At 30.7% G+C, this 8,541-nt stretch overlaps 1 protein-coding gene across 11 annotated transcripts; it reads right to left on the reverse strand.

Annotated features, from left to right (window-relative positions):
• Positions 1-225: 225 nt before the first annotated feature.
• LOC145047394 (uncharacterized) lies at positions 226-3,062 on the reverse strand. 11 transcript variants are annotated; one of them, XR_013682210.1, is made up of 9 exons: positions 2,690-3,059; positions 2,439-2,595; positions 2,039-2,237; positions 1,759-1,925; positions 1,613-1,676; positions 1,108-1,272; positions 934-1,017; positions 733-860; positions 226-654 (listed from the first exon to the last, which is right to left on the reverse strand). XR_013682210.1 is itself a non-coding variant. In XM_078995664.1 (4 exons), the coding sequence occupies exons 2-4, from the start codon at positions 2,512-2,514 to the stop codon at positions 1,895-1,897; spliced, it is 306 nt and encodes a 101-aa protein (XP_078851790.1). In that variant the 5' UTR covers positions 2,515-2,595; positions 2,690-3,060; the 3' UTR covers positions 1,451-1,894. The 11 variants fall into 11 exon arrangements, 1 of the variants encoding a protein (XP_078851790.1); XR_013682208.1 differs by having other exon boundaries at positions 1,512-1,676; XR_013682212.1 differs by having other exon boundaries at positions 1,512-1,925; positions 2,439-2,545; positions 2,690-3,062.
• Positions 3,063-8,541: the final 5,479 nt, after the last annotated feature.

The raw sequence follows: 8,541 nt of genomic DNA on the forward strand, positions 1-8,541 counted from the left end.
GTTATTTTAAATTATTGTTATTGTAAGTTATTTTAAGCTACTTATTTGAAAATGTTTAACGATTATAAAAATATCTTTAGGAAATATTTTATTTAAATTGAGATTACAATTTAGTTTTTGCATTTTTCATTAAAAAAACTAGAAAGGTTACCCCCGCTACGCGGGGGCCAGAAGGTTTCAATACTGTTTCCGAATTGATAAATATGACAGATGTAAAAAGTGCAATGATAAAAAAACCTGGGGGCCCCATATCATTTTTTTTCATGTTTTTATGAAAAAAATGTACAAATGATGTAATAGAAAGAAATAAAAGTAGGATGCTATAATACACAAAAAATGAAAGTATATGGCTATAATTAGAAAGATTTTTTTTGACAGGATTAAAAAAAATGATAAAACTATTGGTGAGGAAGGGTAAATGATATCTCACAATTTGCTAGCCAAACACTATTTATTTTTTAATCCATACTAAGATTTTGAACTCAACGCTAACGGTTGCTGTTGTGCAAGATAAGGAACTTCCACAAGTGTCCCAAAAACATCATCTCCAACAATAACTGTGTTCCCTTTTCAAGCAGCTTTTCTCTTGATATACCCTAAACCAATATACTCATTTCTCCCTTTTCCACCCGTATAACTTGTCAACTTTCCTACCTACAAAATAAAACATATTATAAGATATCTTGGTTTCTTTATTTTTAGTTTTTAATTTAAAAAAAAATTAGATCATACCTTCTTTCCTTCAACTGTAATTGGAGTACCGGGTTTCACTAGGGATGAAAGTTGAATGCCCCATAACTTCTGTTTTATGCCATTGTATGTGATTAATCTGGATATGGTTTCTTGCCCTTTCTAACAACCTGACACGATTTTTTACTTTTTACTTTTTATTTTAATAAAATATTAAAAGAAAAAATATAAAATATTTATTACCTCTGTTTAAACACACTGCATTCCAAAGACCAACCTCCAGAACATTAAACTCATCGGTAAGCTCATTACCAGGTGTTGGGCTTCCTATACATTCGAAAAATCTTTCCAATTATGGAATTGTACTTTTAATTATTTTTTTAATTATGAAAGTAAGTTGCTATTTTCTTATTTGACCTTGAAGATTTCGATATGTTTGAAATGAATTTGAACCCATTAGAGTTGCATTGTGAGTTAAAAGAGTTTTCCAAAGCATTCCTGCAGCTAATGGTGACATCATCAGTGAGAAACTTCTTTAGAGATCACATTTCCCACTGCCACAGTTACTGGATTACCACTGACCTGGAATTGTAAACTTTTTAAATAAATTCTCCAACTAAATAGTCACCAATTTTAGCAAAATAATAATTATTGTTATTACTTTAATAAAAGTGCATACATAAATAAATTACATTGTAATGCTTATGTGATCCGTAAGGCTGTCCAATAAATATAGTTTCAAAGTTATTTCATTAGAATATGTATGAAATAGTCTAAAAATCTGCATTAAATCCCTAATATAAAAAGCAAGAAGTTATAACCCTCAATATGGGAAACACAGGGGAATCGGATAAGGAGAAACAGACGATGACGTTGGTTGAGGGCATGTTAAAAAATCAAATCGGGTGTCCGGTTCACCAACCTCACAGTCGCTGGAAACCCAGATAGAACCAAAAACCCACATAGAACTACCTTTGGCATATTATCTGACGCAACAAACAAATCACAAACCATTAGGTCGACCTAACATTAAGTTAGATGTAATTACATGCATGATTTTATGTTTACCAATCTATGACAGTTTCCACAACATGCTTTTTGCACTGTACAAATGTCCAAAATAATGTTCAGGAGACGAAGGAGAGTTGTTGAACGTGTATGAATGTGGCTAATTGTTGCGTATTTTTCGTTTATTAGACATTCATTAGATATAAGAATGTCCAGCAATCCAACGACTGCAGCCAATGGTGTTGTCAGTTCACGGTTGTCAAATGGTAACGTCAAAATCCAAATTGTTAACAGAAGTAAAAAAAATTAGGAAAAAGATGAATCAATCATGAATATTAACCTCAGATTTGCTATAAATTGGCTGTTGTAGTTGCTAGATGCCCCTGCCTTTGTTCTTGCATCCAAATGGCTGATTAATTCACCGACAAATGAATAAGTGGAGAAAGCGGTAACCCAACTGAAAACATTGGCGATTACAGTAAACACAATCCTAGCGGAGGTAGGCGACGGTGGAGGTGGGAGACGATGATCAAATCTAACTACCACCAACCAAAATCAGAGCAAGCAAATTGAAATTCGGAAGCAAAAAATAAAAAATAAAAAATAAAATAAAACTCTATTTCGATGCGTATACCAAAAGTAATCCCCAGAAAGAAAACAAAGAACAAAAATTTAGAAAACAAAGCAGATTAAGCGAGGGAAGCTTAATATAGAAAAACAAAGACGAAGAAGAAACATACCTGGCCTGAAGAACGACAAAAAGACGACAGTCGATTGACGGGATGCCTCCAATTTAGGCGTAGTTGTCCGCTTCATGTTGAATCATCACCACCAGTCGACTTATTCACTGCGTACCCCTTTCAAGTCCCATTAGATAACAAAAAACAAAATCGAACCCTAAAATCGAAAGTTGAGAAGTGATTAAAAATCCGATTTCATCAAAGACTGACGGCTGAAAGCGAAAACGTACAAAATTGCAAGATATTCTTACCTGATCAAAAGTAAAGAGGCGGTGGGGAAGGATCCGGAGGAAGTGACCATCGTATCGCTTTTGGGTTTCAAAGCTGATGGCACGTTCTGCGAGACATCCTACACATATTTCTCGGCCACCCACTCGTCTGCTTCACTACCTCGCCACCGCTTGTGTCCGCTCGTTCTATTAGCAAAGCCATAAGAAGGAGAGCAGGAACGTCGATGAAAACTCGGGGAGTAGAAGAAGACGAAGAAGCAGTCGATAGATTGAGCAACGATGAAGGATAGAGTTAGCGGTGGTGGCGAGACCTTTATCGGGTTTAAGTGAGAAGATCACAAGAAGAATGTAGAAGTGGTGGTTACCCGGGTGGAGTTAAATTACCCTTGGTGGAGTTAGTTACTTTAGCTAAGTATGGAAAATTTTAATATATATATATATATATATATATATATATATATATATATATATATATATATATATATATATATATATATATATATATATATATATATAAATATATAATTTATATTTAAGTTAGTATTGTAATGTTATATTTAAATTAACAATTTAAGTATTTTGCCCAAAACTACAAGGAAATGAGCAATTAGCAGCGACAAAAGTTGTTGATAAAGGATTGAGAAGTCGCGCGCTAAAGCTAATAGCGGTGACACGTCGCCGATAAAGAGTCGTCGCTACTGCTTCGTCGCTATTGATCAGATTGGCACCGCTAAAGACAATTGTCACCGTTAATGCACCTGTCGCCGCTAATACTTTGTGCCGCTGCTAAAGAGAATGTCGCTGGTAATAACGTTTTTCATTTTTTTTTTTTTTTTTTATATTTGCGATTTTGGGTATAATTTATTCCAAATACTCTTATAATTAATTCTATACCAAAAATTACGTAACAACATCAAATTAAATACCAAATACTGTTATAATTAATTTAATACCAAAATAAAACAACCAAAAGTTTGATAATTCTAACAAGTAGCAAAGTAAGTTTTACAATTCTAACAAATAGTAAAGTGTGACAAGTATAACATACAAATAAATATCCTCCCTACATATCATCATCTTTGTTCCCATCATTTCCTCCAAGATTATTCCGTGATTGAAAAAACAAATAAAGCTCCTCCCTACATGTCGGTTCGTTGAGCAATGCCCGAAGATTTCCCAACTACATAATAAATAACAACATATATAAACTATAAGTTATATTTTCCAACTAGGGACGAAAACACAATTACCAAATCTACATGCATTTTATGACGCCAAAGTACATTGCTATTTTTAAACTAAGACAAAAAAGCAAAGTACATTGTTATTTCTTACATATGGGACAAAAACTCAAATACCAAAGATTTTAGCAAATACTCACCAAAAACCAAAATGACCAAATCAACATATATTTTATGATGCCAAACTACATTTCTATTTTTAAACTAAGCCAAATAACCAAAGTACATTGTAATTTATTGCATTTGAGACAAAAACCTAATTACCAAAGCTTTTAGCAAATAATCACCACAAACCAAAATGACTAAATCAACATGCATTTTGTGATACCAAAGTACGTCACTATTTTTAAACTAAGACAAAAAACCAAAGTACGTTGCTATTTGTAGCACTTGGGAAAAAAATTAATTACCAAAGCTTTTAGAAAATAATCACCACCAACAAAAATTACCAAATCAACATGCATTTATCGAAATTAAATAATCTTGTTTTACCTGTGATGGTTGTGATGATTGTGGTGGTGGTTGCGACGACTGTGAAATCGGCGGGAGAGCAGAAGGTTTACGGCCGATGCCTTTGATATGGCCACATCGCTCTCCTAATACTTTCTCATAAGTGGCTCATCCTTGAGTGGGTGTTAACTCACTTTCACCTTGGGTTTGTTCTAAGAGCTCTTCGACTAACCGATTTTGTAATTCCCAAAAGTGAGTATCAATTAAGTATAAATAAACACTTAATTATATGATAAAATTATAATTAAATACTTACATATTGTTGTTCCGCATCGATAGTAACAAATACACCATCCCTATCGGTATGAGCCTTGCGAAACGTTTCCACTCTCTTGAGGTTCTGTTTAATATTAAAAATTAGATTATATTTTAAATAAATAATTACATGTATCGTACGTTACCTTCTTATAGCAAGTACTGCTATACGAGCTCGACCCCCCCCCCCCCCCCCCCCGATTCACATTCGTTTGCATTTGAAGTATTTTTTTGTTCCTTTCTGAATCAATTCTGTGTTTGTCCATTTGGAAATACTCAACAGCTTTCTTCCAGTTATCAGCATCCATACCCTCTGGAGGGTTGGTTAATGCTCTTGGGATATCTTCATACCCTCCGACTATCAAAAAATATTCTTTTGTGTCAACTTTCCGTTCTCGATAACCTTTTAACAAAGCTGCTTGAAAACTCTCTGTCAACATATTAGTTTGTACATCGTGGTACATATGATCCAAATCAAACTTTGTCTACAAAAAAAAAGTTAACCAAGTAAAAACCACTGATAATTAACCATATAAAATATTTTTAAATAAATAATTACCCTTAAATGTTGTATTACGGCGTCCTTTATTGCAGGGGAAACTTTTTTCCAAGTCCATTTATCAAAAGGGAGAATATGCTACATTGTTTTTCCAATTTCTCGTGAAAACATATCTTTCGGCTCTCCTACGAGATCATATGTTATATCCCTATCATACTCCATGGTAATCGGTTTTCCCTTATTCTGTAATATCGCTCTTTCAAGCTTTATATTTGTTGCTTTGCCTCGGACTTTTGTACGTGCACGTTGCTCAACTACAAATATACTTAAAAATTATTAGAAACGATATTTAATTTATAATACCTGAATAAAAATAGTAAATAAAAATTCATAATAAAACTTACGGTCCTATTCATGATGACCAACACCTCTACCACCTGGGAAAGGTGGGTCCTCAACTCCATCACCCCATGTCCATAGCCCATAACAACAACCATTGTATACATAAACAAAAGCCAAATTGACAACATTTCCTGCAAAATTGTAAGATACACAGATACAATTTTTATTACAAATTCACATTACATAGAAATAAATGTTTACATAGGAATACACATTTCTATTTAAACTAAAACTTTCTAGTATTTGTATATAAGTTTTTAACCAATTTTATATCATTTTTTTGTTTTTTTTTCAATTATACCAATATTTTTTTATTTTCCAATTATAGCATCCTACTTATACCAAAACTTTAGATTTGAATTTATTGCCTTTTTTGAAAGAGAAAAAAAATGCCTTTTACTTTTCAAAATTTCATATCGATAGTTTGAAATATTATGCAAGAATGAACATCACAACAACAACAACAACAATAATAATAATAATAATAATAATAATAATAATAAAACAAATGTAATGTATACTTTATAACACATCGATCTGTGCACCGTATAATGTGATTATCATTGAAAGTTTATGCATGGGTAATATATTATTAGTTAATCAATGAAAGCTAAAATATATTGAAAAACTTACTAACCTTTTACCATATCATTGATTTAATTAAAGAAAAATTATATATATATATATATATATATATATATATATATATATATATATATATTCTCTTACTTATAAATAATAATATAAATAATTTATTAATTTTATTTTTTAATTTTATTTAGACCAACTTCACATACTTTCACATATATAGATAATAACATCCTATTTATATATAATACATAAATTTCATATTCATATACCACATATACAACAAACATACATACACTCACATACACACATAATTACATCCTACTTATATCAAATACACATAATTTCACATAATAACAACATACTTCTACCAAATACTCATATACCATATATACATCAAACACACATACATTGATATATATACACCAAATTTACATAGATTCACATACAAATATAAAATATACATACATATGACAATTTTCAAATAATTGAGACACATACACATATTTTGCAATTAAAATAAAATTTCACAATAAACAGAAGTAAATAGAACCTGTGGTGGTGGAAATCAATGAAAATGGCCTAGTGGTGGCGGTAGTCTCAGGTGGTGGTTGGGAACGTAGTAACACAATAAAAAAAAACTGAAATTGACAATTTTTTACAATTAACCACTTCAATAAGCTTAAAATCGATGTTACAAGACAAAATGGACTGAAAATTGACCTGGAAATAGCTTGCTGTCGCCGGAAAAAGTTTGGTGTTGCTGGAAAAGCTTGGTCCTGACCGGAAAATCTTTCTCCACCGGTGGTATCTTCTTGGTGGAAAATTTCACCCACCTAAAATTGATAATTCTCACTGGTATCCCACAATAATCGGCGAAGTAAGATGCAGACGAGAGAAGAAAAACATGCGAAGGGAGTGAAACAGAAAGAGCAAAAGGAAAAAGATAGAGTTTTTTGGGGTTAACTGCGTCGACCTTTAGCGACGACAACTTTACCGGCGACAAATTGGACTTTAGCGGCGACAACTATCAATAGCGGCAACTATCAGGAGGGAAATATTACCGCGTCACTTTTTTTATCTTTAGCGGCGACAAAAGTCGCCGGTATTTCCTTTATGCATTCTACGAGCACCTTAGCCGTTGGATTAGAACAACGATCGGACGATTCGTGTTTGCCAGAACGTTAAAGAGCAGATCGGTGTCATTCAGCATTTAGCAGTGACACAGGCCTTTAGCGACGACTTTTTAATCTGTCGCCGCTATTGGTGTCGCCGCTAAAAACGCTACTACTCAAAAGTTGTAGCTTTAAACAGATAATGGTTTACATATAAAAACATATTAAATCTAATAAATTAAGTATGATATGTTAAAAGTTAAAGATATAACTTTATAAGTAGAAGTAAAGATATTATTTTAAAATTAAAATTTATTTTATTTATGATTACACTTTAGGTTTGATATGTGTTTAACCTTATTAACCAATTTATAATCATTATTAGAAAGACATTATAATTTATCACTTTTAACTATTTACAAAGTATTTTTTGTTTTGTTCAAGTTAAACTAAAACTATTATTTAAGTTGATCCTGTAAGGTTATATATAAATTAATAATTTAAGTATTTATACAAATTGTTCCATAATCATATCTTTAAAACGATAATTGTTTATATCCAACAATATATTAAAACTAATAAATTAAGCATAATATGTTAAAAGTTAAAAAACATAACTTTATAAGTATAAGTAAGAATATTATTTTAATATTAAAATTTAGTTTATATATGATTACATTTTAAATTTGATATTTATTTAACTTTATTAACCAACTTATAAATATTATTAGAAATATATTGAAAAGTCATGGAAGTTTCAAATGAATGTGATGAAAGAAAAAATACATGAGAGTTTCAAATAAATAGTTGAAGTCTTTACACATATATGTTCTTTTAAATATAACCATAACATTGTTGTTGAATATGATATAATAATTCTTATAATAAATTCATATAATATTTAATGCTTTTGAATTTTATGATAATATATACATCTATTATAACTGTATAATCTCAATCGTTTAAATGACTTCTACCCGTGAATTACACATGAATAAAATTAAATATAATATATAATTTATTGTTATTTATAGTTGTTGTTATTGTTAATTAATTTCTTAAAATTTATTTGTTTAATGCTTTAATTTCTATAACTATAATTATTATAAAACATCAAATATTCTTTTTTGATTTTAAAGGTAACAATATAATCATTTACATAGAGTTATTTTTAACTATTGTTATTGTAAGTTATTTTAAGCTACTTATTTGAAAACTTTTAACGATTATAAAAGTATCTTTAGGAAATATTTTAGTTAAATT

This window comes from Lactuca saligna, chromosome 5, assembly GCF_052625555.1.
Source record: "Lactuca saligna cultivar CGN05327 chromosome 5, ASM5262555v1, whole genome shotgun sequence".
Lineage (NCBI taxonomy): Eukaryota > Viridiplantae > Streptophyta > Magnoliopsida > Asterales > Asteraceae > Lactuca > Lactuca saligna.